The sequence below is a fragment of the Neoarthrinium moseri genome, assembly GCF_022829205.1.
Source record: "Neoarthrinium moseri strain CBS 164.80 chromosome Unknown scaffold39_Wmoseri_CBS_16480, whole genome shotgun sequence".
NCBI lineage: Eukaryota > Fungi > Ascomycota > Sordariomycetes > Amphisphaeriales > Apiosporaceae > Neoarthrinium > Neoarthrinium moseri.
The window spans coordinates 224455-245046 of record NW_026055153.1 but is presented as its reverse complement, the minus strand read 5'-3'; the positions used below and the strand labels follow the sequence as shown (position 1 = coordinate 245046).

The window sequence follows — 20592 nt, the reverse complement described above, 5'->3', positions numbered from 1 at the left end:
CCCCCTTAATATTGCCCACCCTTTTCCAGGATCGTTCATCTAGCAGCACAAGGATGCGAACGGAGTTGGAAGAAAATGTTGGTCACGGACCAGGTCGATCATACTACAGAGAGACCGTACTTTTCACTCTTTTCTCTTTGGCCCCAGCTATATCCTGGCGAGCTGCGCTTCCCTAGTAATTGATCATCCCTAAGACTAGTATCCATCACTAGTACTAGGGACTAAGTCAACCGTATACTGTATACCGATATTCTGAGAAACATGAGAGTGCCTGCAAGCCAAAACACTTTACAAAGCCCTGGCAATTTTGAGTTGTAACTTTAGAAACATTAGTTGCCTATTCTTTTTTGCTAAAAGATTAAATAGCTCCCTAAGTATGTTCAAGCCCAAGTTTGTGGGGAATGCCCCATGTAATCCCCCGACTAGTCCCCTAATCCATACGCAACCAGGTACCTTGATTGCCCCATAGTAATACACAGGTAGCAAGGATAGGTAAATGTCTCTCAGCCTCAGAGACATTGTCATCTGCACTCCCTTACGGAGAGCCGTTTGAAGCACCAATACCACCTTGTGGGGGTTTTGACATTTCGCTGGGGTGCCGCTCCACTCCCAACGGCCGACACGATCTGAAAATGGCTACTCGCCGGGTTAATCGTGAAATCCGATAATGGAATTTAGATACCGGCAGCTGACGTCGTGGAGACTCGGCCGAATGAGAAGAATGGGAAAAGACAAAGTACCGGTAAGGGGGGTCACCAGGGACGGTATCCCGAGTGCATACTAATAAGGCAAGGACATGCACTCGAACTGACTCTTGCTTTCTCCTGTCTTTGCCTGTTCAACAGCAGAAGCCAGTCACTCTTTTTCGCTTGCGTATCTATGCAACACTCACGCTTCACGCTTCTCTGTCGCTCTTTTCTCCTAATTTAGCTCTAACCCTCGTCTGTCGTTCACCCCCTAGTATAAGCCAAGAGTATCACGATGGGTTTCACCCAACGGCTCGCGGCCGGCGCCGTGCTCGCGCAGGCAGCTGCGGCACTGGTGATGCCCAGCCATAACCCTTTTATCACTAAGAGGTCGTCGTACGACCACGAATTTCACAGCGACGCCACAACCGAGTACGATTTCGTATGCATCGGGTCTGGTCCAGGCGGCGGGCACATGTGCTCGAACCTAGCCATCGCTGGCTTCAAGGTGCTCATTATTGAAGCGGGCGGCGATGAGGGTATGCATCTAATCCAGCAGGTGCCCGCCATGAATATCGCTTCGACCGAGCACTGGGGCATGGAGTGGGCTTACTACATCCACAAGTACGAAGACACGGAGATCGATTTGAGAGACTCCAAGATGGTCTACAACACCAAGGACGGCAAGAAGTGGACTTCGTACAACCAAACTGGCAACCTCGGCACGCCAGCCACTTCGGGTTCGATTCCCGACGGCGCTGAGCCGCTGGGAATCTACTACCCGCGTACTGGCGCCCTGGGCGGTTGCTCGCGTCACAATGCCCTCTTCAGCATGCAGCCATATGAGATGGACTGGGACGACATGGCGGAGCTGACGGGCGACGCCTCCTACAACTCGAGCAATATGCGTCAGTATCTGACACGTATCACCGACGTCAGCTACTTGCCTCACGCGGCCGACTCCGGCAGCTCAGGCTGGTATCCGCTGCAGGTGACGTCGCTCCTCACGGCAGCGACGGATATCAAGATCGTGTCAGTTCTAGCGGCCGCAGCCACGGCATTCGGCAAGACGATCCTTACTGAGGTGGTCGACACTGCCACTTACCTCGCTAAGGTGCTTCTCAGCGACATCAACGCCCCCGGCCAGACCATGGTGCCTCAGGTCTACCAGGTGCCGCTCGTGATGCGGGAGGACTCGCACCGTGGTGGTGTATACGACCTCATTGTGGACACGGCTCTGGCTACCTGGCCGAACGGTACGCGCAAGTACCACCTCGACATCATGCTCGACACACTTGCAACCAAGCTCACCTTCGATACAAGTGGCGATAAGCCTCGTGCCACCGGCGTCGAATACATGATGGGTCAGTCTCTCTACCGCGCCGACCCGCGTAGCGGTTCCGCCGAGCCCACGGACACCGGCCATGTGAGTGTCACCAAAGAGGTCATTGTCGCTGGCGGTGCCTACAACACGCCGCAGATCCTCAAGCTCTCCGGTGTCGGCCCTAGGGCTGAGCTCGAGAAGCTCGGCATCGATGTCGTCCTCGACCTCCCTGGCGTTGGTACCAACCTGCAAGACCGCTACGAGCAGACCATGGTGTCTAAGACCGAGACCCCCTTTGCGCTGACGGCAGACTGCACGTGGCACCCTGACCCGGAACTGGACCCCTGCATGAAGAAGTTCGTCGAGGGTAACGACCAGGTTTCCCGCGGTGGATACGCATCGAACGGAATCGCTGTCGCTGTGATTCGCAACTCAACCACGTCGGCGCGCGGCGAGCCTGACATTATGCTCCTCGGCGGGCCCGCCAACTTTACGGGATACTACTCGGGTTGGTCACAGGGCTGCACAGCCGACGCCCAGCACTGGGCCTGGATTATCCTCAAGTCACACCAGCGTAACAACTACGGCACGGTCGAGCTGGCATCTGCGGACCCTCGTGATATGCCCATTATCAACTTCCGCAAGTTCTACAACGATGAGGAGGCAGCTCTGGACCTGACGGCCATCCGTGAGGCCTACGACTACGCGCGTTCCATTATGAAGGATGTGATCCCTATCGGCGGTCTTCTGTCGGGCACTGACGGCTCTCTCCTCACGGGCGTGGACGAGATCTTCGAAGGCGCCTTCACCGAGGTCTGGCCGGGAGCCGACGTCCAAGGCGACGACCTTGATCAGTTCATCCGCGACGAGTCCTGGGGCCACCACGCCTCCTGCTCGGCTCCCATCGGCGCCGACGGCGATCCCATGGCCGTGCTCGACGGTGACTTGCGCGTCCGCGGCATCGACGGCCTGCGCGTTTCCGATCTGAGCGCTTGTAACAAGCTGCCCGGTTACTTCCCCATTCTGTGGATCCACCAGCTCGTTGAGAAGGTTGCCGACACGATCGTTGCCGAGTACTCATCGTAAAAGAGTCCTGCTTCAAATCCCGATGGCGACGCTGCTTCACTGTCTTGCTTCATCTTCTGTATAATATGAACTTAATATCAAATATACCACCATAAGTAGTCCAGGCTACGAATTAATATCCCGTGTAATAACACTAGTCCAATGGAGCCTGGCGCGCCTGGACAGCATTCTCAATGCCTCTCCTTACATATGAACTCTTCCGACATTGGAATCCACGCACATGATGATAACGGAGTAAGCCAATGATCGAGATAGCTGACCACGGCGCGGCTCGGCTGGATAGATAAGCTCGCACCGTGCTGCAATCCCCCCTGGGTACTCCCATACTTGCCAGTGTCCGTCATCATGGACAGCCAGAGATATCATTTCAAATCCAGGTTCGATATACTGGGGCTCATTTCCACCCTTGCCCCTGCTCAAAGAAAAAAAAAAAGACAGATCTGCAGATCAGGCCCACGACACCAGGTCTCCACGGCGTTGCTGCTAGTGGGTTAATAAAGGGGGGAAACGGCACCGAGAAACGACGCTCTTTACCCTTGCAGTTTTCACTCCTCAGCCCTCTCCATAACGGCACACAGCTGCGACCCAGAATCCCGAACCGTACATGTCGCTTAGCTGATCGATGTTCTAACTTAGTCAGCTATTGCGAACATATAGCTAAGCGTGGTTACAACTGTCTTCCTCCAGGCCAGCTACTCCTTGCTTTTGAAGGGCACCATCTACATGATGGAAGCACCGTCAGCATCGGAGCGGTTCCGCGTTGTCATTGTGGGCGGTGGCCCCGTTGGTTTGACGGCGGCACACGCGCTGCTCCGGGCGAACATCGACTTTGTCATGCTCGAGGCACGTGATACGTGTATGCCTGAAGAAGGCGCCAGCCTGCTGGCCTACACCTCGACTCAACGCGTGTGGCACCAGCTCGGGCTATTCGAGGCGATGGAGTCCCAGAGCGTGCCCATCGAGACCAGAACAACCGTGACGCACGCGGGCAAGGTATACCGTACAGGTTCGCCCGGCCCTGTCCACCGCGAACTATTCGGCACGCCGCCCTGGAACTTTCACCGGCAAGACCTCGTCCGGGTGTTATACGACACACTCCCCACCAACGTGCGCGCTACCCGGGTTTTAACGGGTAAGAAGGTGTGCGAGATCGCGCCCGATGCGTCAGGCGTTACGGTCCGCTGTGAGGACGGCAGCGTAGAGCGCGGGACCATGGTTCTCGGTGTCGACGGCGTGCACAGCAAGACGCGCGCTATGATGCGGGCACTGGCCCTAGAAACCGGCGCCGACGCCGACTACATCAACCCAGAGCGGCCGTTCCGGGCGGAGTACCGCTGCTTATGGGGCACCTGCCCCCGTCCCGAGGCGTGTCCACCAAAGTCCAATGTCGAGGCCCATGGCTCGGAGCGTAGCTTGATGTTCATGACGGCGCAGGATCAAAGCTGGTTCTTCTTGTACGAGCAGCTCGAAGCGCCCACCGATATGCGCCGCGATTATACCGCGTCGGACCGGGATCAGCTAGCGATGCGTTTCGCCGGCATGTCCGTGCTGCCCGGTCTGACCTTCGGCGACGTGTGGCCAACACGCACGGCCTGCGGCATGGCCGACCAGCTTGAGGGCGTTCTCCCGCACTGGCGCCTCGCGCCAGCCGCCGGTGGACGCGTTGTCCTCGCCGGAGACGCCGTCCACAGGTTCACGCCCAATTTCGGCTGGGGTTACAACTCGGGTGTCAACGACGTGGCCGTGCTGGCGTCCCTGCTGCACGCCGAGGTGGCACAGCGGGTGGATGCGCCGCCGCCCTCGGCAGAGGCCCTTGATGACATCTTTGCGCGCTACCAGACAGCTCGGAAGGTCGACGACGACATCGCCAACGTCGCGGCCGCCAGCGGCAGGGTGACGCGACAATGCGCCCGCCCGCGCCAGTGGGTTCCGGCTGCCATCTACTGGGTCCTCGAGCATGTTCTTCCTCTCCTCATCCCAAACTTCGAGATCTGGGCAAGCAAGAATATACTCGGGAAGATTGTGCGCCGGGGCCGCGTAATCGACTTCCTCCCCGAGGAGGCGTCCGCTCGCACCGACGCCCGCGTATTTGGCGGCTCACTTAAGTGGGATTTCCCAATCCCTACCACCTGTCCGGTTGCCGCCGCCGCCGACGACACCGAAAAGGGCGTTGGGTCCGATTCGGAGTCGAATGAATAGGGTCGTGTTTCCAGAGAAGTGATGCGGAATCGAGGATAACTAGAATGGGTTTTAGAGGAGGGAACTTCCGCTTTTGGAAGCTCACCGTCACTCATGATTACAAAGCCTGAGGTGACTTGGGTTATCCTGAGGCTTAATTCTCTAGACATATTCCAGTCCCATTTATGTCATTTTCTGGCACCTAGATAAGCCGTGTCATTGTTGCATAATTGAAGACATTGTACCACCAGCGTCCCCGGAAGGGTTCCCTAAGAATCGAGAAACTAAAATAGTGGCTCAGCCTGGTTATAGCCAAGATGAGACCTATATTGACATGGCAAAAATCACCCTCTTATCATCGGCCCTCTTATAAAATATGACGACACATTTCTTAGAAATGCCCGTTGCGGACTATCTCTACGATTCAAAATCTTGCTCATAGATTATCAGCACATCCAGAACTTCCCATCATTTTTTCCAGGCAACATCCGTTTGCACATGTTCAGTCTGCTTATAAGGTCCGCCATCGTCGCGCTTATACAATACTATGCCTTAATACCGGACTTCCAAAGAGTGTATGCTGTGTTCCCCATTCCCCACCCTAGTTTTCTGCCGTTACAGATACAGACGTTAATAAGATTGGCTGCCGCGCTGCGCCGCCCTGAAGGGACCAACCAATTTCTATTCAGGCGCCGCACGTCCCTAGAATTTGCGACTCTCTTTCCCAAACATGTTACAAATCTAACACTGGCATTTGGGTTCAAGACAAAAAAAAAAAAAAAACCTGAAACAACACCAAAAGGTTACAAATTCGCATCATGTCACCTGTGAGGTCGTCAACGACGAAGTCCAATGTAAATCAGGCGCCTCGAGACTCACCTCTCCTCGACTGTCCGCCTGAAAATTTGCGCGCCATATTTGAGCTTACATCCCAGCCTGCTCATCTCTCACACTCTCGTGTTAATAAATGACTGCATCATATCGTGGAACCCTTTCTCTACTCCCGGATCGAGTGGGTATGGGAGCCTGAGAGAACCCCTCCGATTCAACTGTTCCTCAGGAGCATGCTCAACCGGCCGGAGCTTGGCTGCCTAGTTCGGTCCATCATATTGACCGGATATAGCTGGCTCAAGTGGCATGGGCATCTACCACGCAAGATTCCTGTTGATGATTCTCGTCTGGATGAAATCGTGGGAGCAATCGAGAGGATCAAGATGCCATTCGGTAAGCTCTGGATATCAGAACTACGTTCGGGGACCATGAATGCCTTCGTCGCCGTGCTTCTTTCGCAGGTCCCCAGGCTGGAGACACTATCTTTCAGTCTCAACTTCGCCAAAGAGTGGGTGCTTACGGGCAGAATGTTGAGGGCCGCGCTTCTCGAGCCAAGGAATACCGCCTTGCCAAAGTTTGACCACCTGAAGAAGGTGAGTTATTATGCTCCCATGGACGGAGACCTGATGAACCGGATCCCCAACACTGTCCATGCCATGACGCTATTTTACCTGCCCAACATGGAAGACATTCGTGTCAATATCGAAAACCCCTACTCCTGCCTGGCCTACCAAAGCACCTAGTCCTTCCAGCCTCACCACGCTCAATATATCGCAAGTTCTGGAATCTCTCCTCAATCTAGTGTTGTCTGTAACTACAGGACTCAAGTCCCTTCAGTGGAATTGAGTACATGAGCCTTCTCCAACAGCAATGGATCTGGAAAATACAAACTCTATGATTGACCTGAATCTTTTTTGTTAAGCAATATCTTATGTTCGCGGTACATTAACAGACCTCCGGGCTACTGCAACCGTTAACGCCCTCTACGATGAATCCCGGCTCTATATTGTTGGTGACCTTACTAGTCTTGTTTCTTTTAACAACCTGGTCCGTCTCCAGGCTCCCGTGCCGGTTATTATGGATACTTACACTGCGGATACGACCAGAAGATTGGAAGAGTATCTTTCTTCGAACATTTGAGTATTTGACTCTTACGGACGATTTACTTTTCGAAGGTGAAAACGAGTGGGACAGCGACGGTATCTTGGCTATCTTGGAGTCATGGTTAGAGGGTAGACGCTCGAGAAACACCTTTCCACGCCTTCGATGCCTTTCGACGACCATGCCTCTTCATAGCCAGTCAAATAAGGACCACAGGGAATGGAATCCCCCGATGAGGCAAAAAGTCAGGGAACTCTGCACTGCAGCTGGTATTGAGTGTGAAGTGGTTATACTGTAATAGATTCCACTCATCAACGTATGCAACGGTTTCAAGCTGTATCACCCACTGGCGCCTCTTCCTTCACCATGAGCAACTCCACAGCGACCATTGTCCACGAACTCAACGACCCTAGGAACGGACACGCTGATACAATGAAGCTATTTCAATTACCTCAGCCGTGGCTGTGGTTACTGGCGCTGAGTGCGTGGATATGGCCACTAGCCTGTTTGTTGCTGCCGTACAATGGGCCGCCTTGAGGCGGAGGAAAGTTGAAAAAGTGATGGAAGTCAGTACGGGGTTTCCCAATCTTCGATTCTGTAGAACGTATATCACTATTTTCTCTATTCTACCACGGAATTTTCATACCCATCGGTTGTCACTACTATTCATTTGTCTTCGTACGTCGAAACAAATGGCGCACGGCATGATCGTTCAGATCGGAAACCTTGCGCTAATGGAAGAGAAATGTCTATGAGGACGCCCATGGTTCAATTTCATCGTCTTCACTGGTGCGGCTTGTAGATATTATCATGGCCCTGCCGTCGGTGCGCAGTAAGGAGTCGTGTAAGAAGGACCTTCATATCCCGACCGATATGTATAGCAGCTATAAAGCAGTTGTTAGCGTATGGCGATCTTCGGCGCTTGACTTCGACATATCAGGACAGTGGAACTTACCCAGGACCGAAAGTCAGCTCAGAGGTGATACTCGAGTTGACACATGTTTTGGTGTAAAAGCGGCAAAATAAAGGCGGCTGGAAACTAGTGGGGCTGGTGGTAGTCGGCGACGATGTCGTCACAGTCTCTGGTATCTTAGTGGTGGTAGCAGTGGTTTGAGGCGCAACCGTTCCGGTAGAAGTGTTCTGACGGGTGGTAGTAGTAGTAGTAGGAGTAGTCTCTGGCGTCTTGCTTGTTACTGGAGTGGAAGTTTTGCTAGTTGGAGAAACCGTGCTGGTGCTTGGGCAGGTTGGTTTGCTGAAACTGGGCCAAGGTCTGCAGTCTGGGAAGCAACCGCCATACCAGATGCCGCATTCGTTGACATAGTCGGCACAGACGGTCCGTGTGCTACAATTATCCGTTGTTGAGGTTGTTGGCTTGGTAGTGGTAGGCTTGGTGGTGGTTGGCTTGGTGGTGGTAGGCTTAACCGTGATGGTGGAGGAGCACGGCGGAGGAGTGGGACTCTTCCAGGGCTTGCATTGGTCATAACAAGCACCATACTTTATGCCGCACTTGTTGATGCCATCAACGCAGATGGTATGAGGGCAATGAGGATAGGGAGGGGGGGGCTTATAGTCGTAATTGGGGGCAGCATGGGCGGATGCCACCAGAGCGAGAAGGGGGATAACATGAGATAGCATTGCGCAATTTGGTAATGGCGGGAAGATATCAGGTATTGGTATACCCTATTACTACTCGGTACTGATGGGCCGGCGGCGAGGGTAATTTATAGGAAAATACCATAGCTACAAAATGGTTGCCAAGTGAAGCTGCCGTTACTCGGGGAGCTGGTTGCGACGCCCGGTCTTGGCGGGTTTACTTACAAACAGACCACAGCGAGGGGTACGGGCTGACAACGGTATCGAGTTGGTTGGGAGAAAGAAAAGAGTTTTGCGACATTGCCGATTGTTATCCTAGTTGTCTAGGATTATGTGTCAGTTGGAGTGACACAATGCCCTCACTTCAGCCCTGCAGCAAGACATGTCTAGCACGGCTAGGGTTACCCATCTTCTATTCGCAGGCCTCGTATTCATTTTGGCGCACGCCCGCCAAGAAGTGGATGGTAGACTTCTGAACGGTTGACGGCGAGATGGAAGCCCTTGTTAAATCTGGATCAAAGACACCCAGTAAGATGCATCCTTGCTTTGGGCATGTTGATATACCAGGCTACCACGTGGCTAACTAAGGGCCGGTACAGCTTGCGGGGGAGGGGCAGAGGCTATATAATAAGCATAACTTAGGGGACGGCGGCCATGTGGACCATCCCGAAGTTCCAATCACATCACAGGACGTGATATAATGGGTAAGCAACATACCAAGTCAACAAACACGCAGCAGGTGAGAATGGGGGGAGGGAAGCCTCCAGCTACCAACACCAGTAATGCAGAGCAGAGAACAAATGCGATGGCCATTCTCAAACACGGCAATGCCCAGAACTGAACCCGTTGCGCCTGAATTCCGCCACGAGAGCCACGAGAGCCACGAGAGCCACGAGTCACGGTTGCACGGGGGAACAGGGAGCTCGGAGAACGCCAGGTTGAGGTAAGATCTTCAGTTCAGCTTGTCTCTTACTACCCATGATTGTTGTAGGTGTCTCACCGATACTCAAAACTCGTGGTGGCCAGCCCTACTTCAGCCTCAAGTTTGAAATTATGATCCGGATGAGCCAATCACGATCATGGGTTAGCGATGTTTCGATCATGGCGGCCAAAAGGAATCTCAGCGGCTGCGGTCTCTATGTTATACGAGCTAGAGTATAGTACACATGGGTCGATGTCCGCAACGGCGTTAGCATGTCAAGTACGGGTCCTGCATGGAAGCGGCATGTCGGCTTTCGACGACTGCCTTTGATTTGGCACAAGCACGAGGCAGACTGTCTTAATACTATGGCACAATGCCAATTTGTTCACTCTCCGGCCTTGCGCATCGCGGAGTCGTCCACGGCTAACACGCCGTAAGACAATGGCTGCGACAGGTGAGCTCCCTAATTAGCTGGTCAGGCCATTGCGCTGTCACCAGTACTTCAGTCGGTGCATCGTGATGCACGCCATACTGCATGGGCCAACCGTTTCCTACTGTAGCCTGATCCTCCTTCCTTGATCGCCATAGAGACGACCCAAGGGGCCGTATTACCAGCCGCTAAAGTAGTAGCAACAAAGAGAGAAAGAAGGCTTGGGGTTGGTTGGTAGGTTGGCAACTTCTTGTCAAACTTGGTCCCTCACTAACGGGGTTGATGCTTGAAAAGTGGACATAGATAAGTGAGCACACAAAAGCGTTCTTCGATAGATCTCTTGTTGGAAACATTCAGATTCAACCAGCAGAATGAGAGCCTATCTTGATTCAACACAATTGATTCCTTGATACCACCTCTTCGCTAGCTAGGATACAAAATCTTTCAAACAATAGATAAAAGTACACGAGTATGGCATCGAAGATCAAAACATGTCCCTGAAGTGACTATAGACACTGCCGTTCCCCTGGCCCGGAACCCGGACGCCGAACGGCCCCGACACGGCGTCGTCAGGCACCGGCTGGGGCTGAAAGTCAGCCGTGGTCCTCTGGGTCGGGTCGCCGCCCAAGGCGCCGCCGGGGACGCCCATATCGTCGAGGAGGGACGGTGGTGGCATGCCGTTCATGCCCATGTAGCCCTCGAAGATCCGCGACATCTCGGTCGAGATCTGCCATCCGTTCTGCGCGCCGTCGACCATGGGCGCGGCCGCGCCAGGGGCCGACGTCGGGATCGGGCGGTTGAAGGAGGCTGCTGTGTTCGGATCGACAGCCGGCGGGGTCGCAGCCTTCTGGCCCATGTGGCCGGTTGCCAACCCTGCCATTGTGAGGGCAGCGGATGAGTGCGGGTCCTCGGCCTCGGCCAGGCCGAGACGCGGCGCCACCTCCTTCAACGACTTGATGGTACGCCAGAGCCGCTGCGACACCCAAGACTTGGAGCTCAGATCGCGGACGAGCTCGAGGGCGATGTAGAATTCGTCACGGCAGCTGGCGCTGAAGTTGACGGGCGCGTGGCAGGAGGCCAGGAATAGGACGGCGATAGCTGATGTGAGGAACTGATGGTAGAAAACCTGGATCTTGCGATACACGTTGGTGGTGCTGTTCAAGTGTGCCAAGTACTTGATCGTGTTCTTTGCCAGCTTGACTGCTCGTTCAGCGCCGCGCAGGTTCTCCATGATGCTGCTGTGGGTATGCAGAATGGGCATGTGCAGCCAAGTGCGGATCTGATTTAGGCGTAGATATGTCCATATCTGGAGACGCTGGATGTTGTAGTCCTTTTGTGAGTGCACAGGAGGCATCAGATGGCGAGGCATGGTTTCCCAGTCTGGAAGGTCAAGCCGAACTTCTGCAGGTACTTCGCTATACCACTGTTTGATTTGGCGGTCCAAATCCTCAATGTCGTTCTGGCGCAGATCCATGGCCATGTTGGGCTCGAAATGTCGCACGAGGCGCCATACCCTCGCGCTGAGCTGTGAGTAGGATATCATGGCCACGAGATATGGGTGTTGATCCTGAAATGGTCAGTCATGCTTTTGGCTAATGTCAGCATGCGACATGAAACCTACCGGCAAGGGAAGATTGGGATCAATCTCCTCGTCTGCAACGACATAAGGCAGTCCTGTTCCAAAGCTCCATCGTCTGTCGAGCACGTAGCAGCTCCAGAACGAATGGATGGCATTCCGTCTGTCTTCTTCATCTGGGATCCGTAGGATAGCATCGCGACGGTGCAGGCCAAGCTCGATGCACAACCGTAGACCCTGCCCAATGACTCGCCAAGCCAGGACCTCATCGTTGGCCAAGAACCTATAGCCACCCTACATTGTATCGTTAGCCTGGCCACTCAATGACACAGGACGGCTTGGGATAAATGATGCGACAAGTACATACCAGAAGTACGAGTAATGGAAGGTTCGCGACATCGCTCGGGTCGCTCATAAGCATCTTGTCAAGAAAAGGCCGAACGGTCTCAAACAATCGAATGGCCTTGTCGCTATCACCGTGCTCCTCGACGATCAAGGCTGTGCACATTACCATCTTGAGCTGTATCGTCTTGCGATCCGATATGCCGCTGTCCTGGGCGACGGGTGGGTGCTGGAAATGCTTCCTTGCAGCCTCCATCCAGGAGGAGAGGATCTTGACGTGGTTCACCACGGTCTCGACCCGGATGACGGGATACATGATGCCGACCTCTTCCTCGTATACCCGGCACAGACGGATCATCTCGTCCTTGTCGAACTCCCACAGCGGATCTGGAGCGCGCAGCTGGGGGTCGGGCGCCAGCGGCGCAAGCATGGGGGACGTGCCCGGGGTGTCCTCCAGGTTGGACGCATTCTCCTCCTGGGCCTCGTCTGCCGGGTTGCTGTAGCCCATCTTATGGAGCGTGTTCTTGGCGACATCGAGGCTGAAGTGGGTGCTCGTCGGGCCCCGAAAGCCGGGCTGGCGGGGATGCGACACATCAGGGCGGTGGGCAGGAGCGGCGGAGCTGGTGGACGGCGACGGTGTGCTCGTATTTGGGGCGCCCGGGAGAGGGAGGACTCGGTCCTGGCCCTGGATGGGGGCGAGGCGCAGGGTCTCGGATCGGAGCGAGTTGAGGTTGTTGAAGAGGGTCTCGACCTGCTCCTGGAGGCGCGAGACGGTGTTGTTCATGTGCTTGAACTCGTCCGAGTCCTTGAAGTTGGTGGAGCAGCAGTTGGGGGCGTAGAGGCATTGCAGGTTGAGGTTGCCGCACCTCTGGCAGGGGGTCTCGCCATTGCACTTGATCTTGCGCCGCTTGCACTCGTTGCTGGGACGGGTCAGCGAAGGTTCGTGGTCGTTGACTTGATATCGGTCTCGTTCTCATCGGAATACAAGCCAGCCGGCAGGTTTATGCATGCGTACGCACACACACACACACACATTGGCACAAAGCATGTATGCACGCATGTATACTCAATGCATCCCGGGACAGAGGACAGACGCGACAAGACAAGACACGACACCACGCGATAGGCCAACGACGGGCAACAAAGCACACTCACCAGGCTATGGAGATGTATCGATTGCGCTTGCTGCGCTGCTGCTTACTGCTGCCGCCGGCATTAGGGGAGTCCTCGTCGTCCAGCGCACCCTTCCGCTTGGCGCCGGCGGACATGGAGGCTGCATTCGGGTCGCCTCCTGCGGTCTGCTGGTGGTGGGCGTCGTGGTGGTGCTGATGCTGGTGGTGTGCGGAATTATGGCCGACCGCGGAAACCGGCGAGACTGCGCTCTGCGGCGTGAAGCCGGTCGGGGTCGTCTCGGCCAGGGGGGTGATGGCGTTCTGCGTTAGGTATTTCAGGTCGCTGACCTGGTTCTCGAGCAGATCCATCCTTTTTCGCGCTCTCACTCTCTTCCTGATCTTGTCGCTGGGACGGGTGGGATTCCGTGCTGCTCCTGCGTTGGGCTGTTTTTTTCCCCGGGCAAGAAAGCAGAGCAGACGCAATGCTTCCCGTGCCCGCGATTTGAGATTTCGCAGCGAGAACTCCGCGACTCCGCGAATTCCGCTAAACCTGGGCCAGGACAGGGGGGGCCAAGCAAAGCCAAGCAGGCCAAACAAGCCAAGCAGCCAAGGAACGGCAAGCCTGAAGAGGGAATTTGGGGGAGAGCTGTCTTGCTCGTCCCTGTCCCTGTCCCAGTCCCTGTCCTTGTCCCTGTTCCGTGGCGATACATCACGTGACAAACCCGCTCACGTCCATCAACTTACTCGAGTCCACCGAGGTGACATCATCCCAGGTGAAGTGAACAACTGCCTACTGTACGTTATAGGTCCAGTATCTATTGTATGTACGGCGCATGTACACCGATTGATAAGTTCTACTGAACTAGTATCTGTCTTCGTGTCTTCAGTGACTTGATTCCGGTGCTTGCCCATGTCCCTCTGACCCTTACTGGACTTGACTGGGCACGACTCGCTCTCCCAATCCGTTGAACCAAAACCACTTGCGATGAGTACTAACGCGCACCATGGCGGCCTCCGTTGCTCGATCGCTTGCGAGGCTATCTTTGGGGCCTTTACCCCAGAGCACTCCCACCCTGCTATGGGGACGAGTTCAGGTCCCCAAAGTTTCGGCTATTGCGAACCATTGGCTTGGTTGGCCCTGTTGCAGTGGGTCCTTCAGGGGGTAATCATTCAGCCAGCGGTGCAGCCCCCCCAGGTGGTAGCAATTCGGGCAATGGTACCCGTAGATCACTATATTTATTCTCCGTCACACATTACTCAGAGTATGCTGCTTCTTTCAGACAGATAGCGCCGACCTACATCGTGTAACAGCTTCACATTGCAGCAACTGTGCTTGCCGTCCGGTATCTAGATACATTTTTGCCATTTCGTAAACTCGTCTTGACTCCTCGAACCATGACCGGGGTCAGCCAGGGCCTGGAGTACCATGCGCCAACATCATCTGTCAATTCTCATCACGCCTGGTCTACCTCTGTATCGCAGGGAAGATAGTCCCCGTGCAGTCGCCAAATCCAACGCGCGCTCCCTCCTTGCCGCACACCCCGCGTAGCGTGATGGTATCTCCATCCTTGAGGAACCTGCGGACATGCATGCCCGCGAGGTTGATGTCCTTCTTGCCGCCCTCGCTCATCTCCAGCAGGCTTCCCCTCTCCGAGGGCTTTGTGCCGCTGATGGTGCCTGATCCAAGCATGTCCCCGGTATTCAATGGGCAACCGCCGAGCGTGTGGTGAGCTATCATCTGTGGGAATGACCACATCAGGTGCTTGGCGCTGGTGACTCCTATAGTCGTAGTATCGCCCTCCACCGCTGTGCAGTTGTTAGCTGGTCCGAAAAGACAGGGTCCTGGCTGCCTTCTGCTGCAACTCACTCGTCAGATCAATCTGCAGCTCTATGTCCAAGGCCGTCTCCTCCTTGGTCTCTCTCAGGTAGTCTTGCAGCTGCGTCTTGTTCTCAAAGCCCTTGGTCCGGAACGGCTCCAGGGCGTCTGCGAGGACGACCCAGGGACTGACGGTTGAACCAAAGTTCTTGCCGTTGAATGGGCCCAGGGGCACATACTCCCAGGCCTGGATGTCGCGCGCGCTCCAGTCATTGAGCAGGACGTAGCCAAAGATGAACTCCTCCGCCTCCTCGACCTTGACGGGTTCACCAAGCGCGTTGGGCTTCGCGATGAAACACCCTAGCTCGAGCTCGATGTCGAGCCGTCGGCACGGGGCCGTCGTGGGCTGCTTGGGCTCCGCGGCGGGGTCGAGCAAGATCTGGCCCCACGGGCGCCGGATCGGCGTTCCCGAGACCACGATGCTGGATGCGCGGCCGTGGTAGCCAACCGGCAGGTGCGCGTAATTCGGCTGCAGGGCATTGGCCGGGCCCCGGAACAGCACTCCCACATTGTAAGCGTGGTGATAGCCTGCGTAGAAGTCCGTGTAGTCCCGGATGTCCATAGGCAGATGCATCTTGACCTTGGCCTGCGGGACCAGGGCCCTCTGCCGCAATTTCGCGTTATCCCGCAGCACCGCGGGATGCTTGGTGTCCGAGGATAGAATGTCCTGGAGAAACGCGCGCAATTGCTGGTGGACCGGGCGGCCGAGCGCGGCGAAGGCGTTGAGTGTCGGCTGCGAGAACACATCGCCAAGTCCCGGGATGGTCGTTGCAGCCTCGGCAAACTCCTTGGACCCAGAGAGTGCCTTGAGATCTACCACGTGAGACCCAATGGCCACAGCGGCCCGGGGCGCAGAGTCATGCTCGGTGGTGATGATGCCAAACGGAATGTTGGCCAACGAGAAGGGGCTCTCGGGCGAGACGTCTGGGACCCACGTCGTCATGGTGCTGGCTTTTGCTTCCTCTGAGGTTTTCCGGAACTCGTGCAGATGGCGATGGGACATCAGCATACTTGAGGAGGCCCGAGAGGCACCTTGTGTCTTGGACCTGTGTCTTGTGCTACGTCCAACCGCCCGCCATTTCCATGGTCAAGGCTGCGTCTGCCGTGCGCGGGACCATTCCCGCGGGGCAGAGACCCCGATGATACCCGTATCATCCCGTTTGGCGGGGTCCACCTGTGCCGTAGCGGCCGGCCGACATGTCCTGGGGTTCATATATCCTTGTCTGCATGCAGGACGCAAAGAAGAACTCAAACGTCTCAAGCTGTGAGATGATGAAGATTGCACTTGGCCCTTGGTTGCATTCAACGTTGTTGCTTTCCGGCCAATAGTTGTTTGTCCATCCTGGCCGCAAGAGCGGGGCTGGGATAAAACCTCTGTTGCTACGGGCGTCTCAAGCTATGACACAAGAGTGCAGTATTTCGCAGAGGACAACAGAGGTAGAATATAGTTCTTGTTGCTTTGCCAGGCAGCAAAGAGAGAGCAGAGAAGTGCCAGATCACGCCTCTCTCTTTACAACCTCCCAACTCGCGGGGCGGATCTTGAGACTCCCCGGATGCACGCCTGTGGCTTGACATCGTGGTGCATCCGTGAGCAGCATCGCGTTCTAGAAGAGGAGGGAGGCCAACGGTGGATGGTGGCAGATGAAGTCCGCCGCACTCCGGACCGATCAAAAGCCACTGAAGCGTTTTCCGCCTGTTTCCCCCAATGGTACTATGCCATAAGTACTCGCCCTCCGCGCATCCACCACGATGCTTGACTCTGGAGGTCCTGTTCAGTTCTCCGCTGGCGCGTTCACGCTGTCTTGCACACCCAGCCTTCATCCCTTCCACTCCGTGGGATTGTCACTCGTTCCAAGGTTTCCACGATGAAGGTGTCATCACTCATCCTCGCTGCCGCCTCCTTGGTGGCTGCCGCCTCCAGCGCCACCATGAAGCGTGCTGGCGAAGAGAAGAAGGTCATGCATCGACCTGCAAACTTTGAGAACTGGCGCACATTCAAGGCCAACGGCGTCAACCTGGGTGGATGGCTGGTGCAGGAGAAGGGCATGGAGCCGTCGTTCTTCAACGACAATGGGGCCAGCGCCGCCAACGACGAGAACGCCTTCTGCAAGATCCTGGGCGCCGAGAGGTGTGGCGAGCTGCTAGAGACCCGCTACAAGAACTTCTTCAAGAAGCGCGATATCGACCGCTTCGCTGCGTACGGCGTCAACCTGCTCCGGGTCCCCGTCGGTTACTGGGCCTTTATGGACGCCGCTGATGGCTACTACTACCACCACGGCGAACAGACAAAGTATCTCTCCAAGCTTGCGCAGTACGCCCAGGAGCAATACGGCATGCACGTCATCCTGGACTTCCACGGCTTGCCGGGTGGCCACAATGGCCTTGACAACCAGGGCTCGACCGGCGACATCGCTTGGTGGTACAACACAACCTACTTCGACCAGACTCTTGACCTGGTCAAGCTCTCCACCGAGTACGTCCTTGCCCAGCCTCACCCTGAACAATGGACTCTGTCCCTGATCAACGAGCCTCTGTCCAAGGGCCCCATATTCTTTGGCCAGACGAACGAGGGTGTGGCGTACCTCAACAAGTTCTACCGCGCATCGCTCGACATCGTCCGCGAGATGGACCCCGAGATGGTGGTTCCCGTCATGCTCTCCGATGGCTTCGCCGGCCCGCTCATGTGGGAGGAGTGGTGGGGGACTAACACGGAGAACATCGTCTTCGACACGCACATCTACTACTTTATCGGCGGCTCCTACGGGTTTGCTGCGCAGTACGACTCGTGCTACTCGGCCAAGGTCTGGGAGAGCCACAAGCAGCCCGTCTTCATCGGCGAGTGGAGCATTCAGGCCACCATGGGCAACTCGGCCGATTTCGACCAGCGCAGCCTGTTCTACTACAGCCAGTGGGACGCCTACAACACCTACATGAGCGGCGGCGCCTTCTGGAACGGCAAGCACATGGGTACCAATGTCATCGGCGATGACAGCACCGACCAGAGCTACTACTGGAGCTTCCAGAAGCTCGCCTCTCAGGGTGTCATCAAGAAGCTCGGCGAGACTTACACCGCGTACACCTGCGAGTCGTCGTAGAAGACCATTCAATACCATTAGAAGATGTCATGATGAATGACTACTCGACAGCTAATCGCCGCACTCAGGCGATAGCGTGCCAGCGGCTCCAGATGCGCCAAGTTCATATCTCATAATTCATAATTCATAATTCCAACCATTCTTATAAATACTTCTTAATCTTAGCAAATTGAAACTCATGACAAGCCTTCCCCAGGTCCATAGGGATTGAAGGAACTAAACTAGGCTGATCTATGCTGTAGGCATGAAATACGAAGAATGTGATGGACACACTCAAACCCTCTACTACGAATGTGAACGGCGGAAATGCGTATCGTTCCCAACCCAACGTGCCATTTCACATTCAACGACACGTGCTTCATGGCGCCAGGCAGAATCCACATGACTCCTGAAAAAGTTTTGCGACTGAGAAGCACAAGAATGACTAGCCAGTAAAATGTGGTCGGCTATAATATCACTAAGACATGAAGATAGACTAGACTCTCGCCAAGTTGCTGAAGCTCATCACTAACTCTCCCTTTCCTTGGCAGTCTATTTTGTGGGGCGCGGGGTAGACTCAGCAGGGCTCCCCTCCCCCTCCATCACTGCAAAATACACCTGCATGCTAGCTAGGCCAAACTCAGGCAATATCCCTTTCGCTATTATCGTTCTATAGACTCTCTATCGCTGGACTTACAGGATCTCACCATGTCAAACAACGGAGTGACCGAGATTTTGATGAGGAAAGTTGACGAGTATGTCGACTCCCTGGCGCCTGAGATCCAACCCCGCATCGCGTCCGAGCTCGAGACATTCCAGCAAAAGACCATTGACAGCCTGGAGGACCACGTCGTCGACGCTTTCCGCGCCCTGTTCAACAGGGACTCCTCCGACCGTGGCCGGGATGGTTTGACCAACTCACCCCCGGATGCCTACGGCCTGGGTTCCCTGCCCTTTGCCGACGAAGTGGCCCAATTCACGCGTGGCTTCAACCAGATTGCCAATGAAGCGCAGGATGATGTGCGAGATATCTTCAACATCACCCAGGAGGGAGAAACCCGGTCTCGTGGGGCTGAGGACTCGAGCGACGGGTTCTCTGGGGCCAAGGGGTTCCTGACCGCCGCTATTGGCGTTGTCCAGGATCACCTCGACAAGGATTCAGGGGGCCGGCCGAAGTTCGAACTCGACGGCCTTCTCGGCGTCATGAGCAACACCGTCAAGGAGGCCACTCGCAACCCGGAGGAGAAGGCTCGCGCCATCGCTCCTGAGATCAAGGAGCACGTCGGTGCCAAGCTGAGAGAGCAGCACGCCCCCATCGCCGAGAAGTTCACTCGCATTGCCCTGGACCACATTAAGAAGTGGCTGCGGGGCAACTCCAGCACCCGGGATCTCGGCGACGGTGCCAAAGCCGAGATCAAGGACCAGGTGAATGATCTGGTGAAGGGCCTAGGAGGCCTCTTCAAGAAGCACTCCGACGAGGGCGCCTCGAGAGGTCTCGGTGACGACCGCGACCGCGAGGATGGAAGTAGCGGCGGGGGCTTCTCAAAGGTTATAAGTGATAAGCTGACGACCGGCCTCGCCAAAGTCCATCGGGAAGTCCGTCTCGAGTTCCGTACCATCCTCGGTGAGATTGAGAAGCAGCTGTTCGAGCTTCTGCCTGATCAGTTCCAGAGGCCTTTGGAGAAGATCCTCGGCGGCAATCCCTTCGACTCGCAGCTGGATCGTGACGCGGGGTCAACAGGCGATCGAGGATTCGGGGATGACCTCAAGGCTACGCTCGTCGGCAAGATCCGCAACCTGGTCCGCAAGCTTCAGGAAACCCTGCGCGAGAGCATCTTGGGTGTCGTCAACGGTGGTCACCGCAAGTTTGAGCGCGAAAGCTGGCTCTTTGTGCACAGCCAGGTCGAGCAGAAGGTGCAGCAATACCTGCCAAAGGTGAAGATATCGGTCCCCGATGATATTGGCAACGAGGGTGTCAGCGTGGGCACGCCGGCTCAGAACCTTGGAGGAGGGCATCAGGCTGTTCCTGCTCCGCAATACCAACAATACCAACAACCTCAGAACTATTAACCGTAGTCTAATCATGAATCGTAAGTAGATAGTCAATAGCACTGCTATTTGCATCGCATGGGCCAGCCCTCCGACACAAGCCAAGTCGGCCTGTCTGCCTTTGGGACTCGAACAAGAAGGTTTCAGAAGAGTTCAATCTCCGGCAAACAACGTCAACTACAGTCCACTCAATTTCGCAGTAAAAGTCAATCTTGCCAAGAGACTTGATCACAGCACCCATAAGTTACAAGACTGGCAGGACTGGTAACCAGGCTACAACAGAGTTTGCTCATGTGAGTTACTAGAAAATAATGGACAAGAAGGAATTTCTAATGGTTCAGTATTAAATCCAAAAGCCATATGAAATAGATGTGTCTCGGGCTAGATTCATCGCTACCTCCTTCGTGGTTGA

The 20592-nt window shown here is 55.3% G+C and overlaps 7 protein-coding genes across 7 annotated transcripts; 5 read left to right on the top strand and 2 right to left on the bottom strand.

Annotated features, from left to right (window-relative positions):
* Positions 1 to 981: 981 nt before the first annotated feature.
* Positions 982 to 3096, top strand: JN550_008971 (uncharacterized protein; the record flags this gene model as incomplete). The annotated part of the gene is made up of 1 exon (XM_049320992.1): positions 982 to 3096. One exon carries the CDS (start codon positions 982 to 984, stop codon positions 3094 to 3096), a length of 2115 nt encoding a protein of 704 aa, XP_049169087.1.
* Positions 3097 to 3822: 726 nt separating this feature from the next.
* Positions 3823 to 5295, top strand: JN550_008970 (uncharacterized protein; the record flags this gene model as incomplete). The annotated part of the gene is made up of 1 exon (XM_049320991.1): positions 3823 to 5295. One exon carries the CDS (start codon positions 3823 to 3825, stop codon positions 5293 to 5295), a length of 1473 nt encoding a protein of 490 aa, XP_049169086.1.
* Positions 5296 to 6338: 1043 nt separating this feature from the next.
* JN550_008969 (uncharacterized protein) lies at positions 6339 to 6848 on the top strand (the record flags this gene model as incomplete). Its single annotated transcript, XM_049320990.1, has 1 exon — positions 6339 to 6848. One exon carries the CDS (start codon positions 6339 to 6341, stop codon positions 6846 to 6848), a length of 510 nt encoding a protein of 169 aa, XP_049169085.1.
* A 3787-nt stretch (positions 6849 to 10635) lies between these two features.
* JN550_008968 (uncharacterized protein) lies at positions 10636 to 13550 on the bottom strand (the record flags this gene model as incomplete). Its single annotated transcript, XM_049320989.1, has 4 exons — positions 10636 to 11718; positions 11773 to 12021; positions 12095 to 12989; positions 13225 to 13550. 4 exons carry the CDS (start codon positions 13548 to 13550, stop codon positions 10636 to 10638), a joined length of 2553 nt encoding a protein of 850 aa, XP_049169084.1.
* A 1096-nt stretch (positions 13551 to 14646) lies between these two features.
* JN550_008967 (uncharacterized protein) lies at positions 14647 to 16000 on the bottom strand (the record flags this gene model as incomplete). Its single annotated transcript, XM_049320988.1, has 2 exons — positions 14647 to 14987; positions 15049 to 16000. The coding sequence occupies 2 exons, from the start codon at positions 15998 to 16000 to the stop codon at positions 14647 to 14649; spliced, it is 1293 nt and encodes a 430-aa protein (XP_049169083.1).
* A 922-nt stretch (positions 16001 to 16922) lies between these two features.
* On the top strand, positions 16923 to 18152 carry JN550_008966 (uncharacterized protein; the record flags this gene model as incomplete). The annotated part of the gene is made up of 1 exon (XM_049320987.1): positions 16923 to 18152. The coding sequence occupies one exon, from the start codon at positions 16923 to 16925 to the stop codon at positions 18150 to 18152; it is 1230 nt and encodes a 409-aa protein (XP_049169082.1).
* A 687-nt stretch (positions 18153 to 18839) lies between these two features.
* JN550_008965 (uncharacterized protein) lies at positions 18840 to 20201 on the top strand (the record flags this gene model as incomplete). Its single annotated transcript, XM_049320986.1, has 1 exon — positions 18840 to 20201. One exon carries the CDS (start codon positions 18840 to 18842, stop codon positions 20199 to 20201), a length of 1362 nt encoding a protein of 453 aa, XP_049169081.1.
* Positions 20202 to 20592: the final 391 nt, after the last annotated feature.